This window comes from Malania oleifera, chromosome 1 (assembly GCF_029873635.1).
Source record: "Malania oleifera isolate guangnan ecotype guangnan chromosome 1, ASM2987363v1, whole genome shotgun sequence".
In the NCBI taxonomy this organism is placed as follows: domain Eukaryota; kingdom Viridiplantae; phylum Streptophyta; class Magnoliopsida; order Santalales; family Ximeniaceae; genus Malania; species Malania oleifera.
This window is the reverse complement of record NC_080417.1, coordinates 31,685,375-31,686,564: the sequence shown is the minus strand read 5'-3', so window position 1 is coordinate 31,686,564 and position 1,190 is coordinate 31,685,375. Positions and strand designations below refer to the sequence as shown.

At 35.0% G+C, this 1,190-nt stretch overlaps 1 protein-coding gene across 1 annotated transcript; it reads right to left on the bottom strand.

The window, feature by feature from the left end:
- Nucleotides 1-284: 284 nt before the first annotated feature.
- On the bottom strand, nucleotides 285-647 carry LOC131155566 (protein RALF-like 22). The gene has a single exon (XM_058108824.1). It carries the CDS (start codon nucleotides 645-647, stop codon nucleotides 285-287), a length of 363 nt encoding a protein of 120 aa, XP_057964807.1.
- Between the last annotated feature and the right edge of the window lie 543 nt (nucleotides 648-1,190).

Below are 1,190 nucleotides of genomic sequence, written 5' to 3'. Positions count from 1 at the left end.
ATTAATTAATTAATCAATAAACTCTTCTTATTTCTTCCACATCAAATTAATAACATAAATGTATAGTACAACAATCATGATTAGATTTAAAAAGAGGAAGCTATTATATATACCACTTAAACTCAAAAAATAATCATCCCATCACAGGAACATTATAGTATATATGTATTCTTATTATGTATTAATTCTCCTGTTCAATTATCAATGATTGTCACCAAACACACAAAATATTAAAGAAATTTTGAACTCTCCTTTCTGTCTTCTTCTCTTTCAATCTTTTCATTTTAATTAGTGGTTCTGGCGCAACGCGTGATGGAGCTGCAACCACGCTTGTAAGGGTTGGCCTTCCCGCTGCCATTGCAATTGTAGTAAGATTGTCCCCGACGACTGCACGGCACGTTATTCTTCTTGAGTGCGCCGTAGCTGATGTACCTCCGGGCTTGGGCAAGGCCTCGACGGGAGGCCTCTGAGCTCATCATCATTTCATCTTCCGTGCCAATGCAGTCCCCAACGAGGCCGTTACAGCCACCGCTGTTGGAGATGTGGGGAAAGCTCCATTTGACGTCGTCGAAGGAAGCGGTGGACTTTGCAACCAAGGCAAAGGTTAAGGCCAGGAGGAGGAGAACTGGCCAAACCCGAAGAGCCATTTTGATTAGGCCGGCGAGGGTCAATTAGGAGGGGAGGGGGGAAGGAGGTTGTAGGGAAAGAAATGAAGGGGTAGGAGGGGAAGGTGGTGGTGTTTAATTAATTTGTGTGATTCAACGTGTTTTACGTAGTGGGGTGGTGAGGCGCTGCATGCATGTGAATTGGAAAGGAATGAGGTAGCTGTAGGTGGTGCCCCTTTCTTTCTCATTGTTTTTCTATGGATTATATTAATTCAATAATATAATAATATAATAACATATATATATATATATATGTATGTATATAATAACATAATATTATAATAATATAATATAGAATAACATAATACACACACACACACACACACACACACACACATATAACAACATAATAAAATAATAATATAATAACAATAAACAATAACATAATATATGTATAATAATATAATATATATATATAAATCTATATATACTAATAATAATATAATAATAAATAATACAATAAGATATAACATAATATATATAGTATATAATAACATTATAGAATATATATATATAAATAACTCC

Excerpts from the sequence above, each read along its gene's own strand:
- LOC131155566 (XM_058108824.1), bottom strand. The coding sequence starts at position 647 with ATGGCTCTTCGGGTTTGGCCAGTTCTCCTCCTCCTGGCCTTAACCTTT.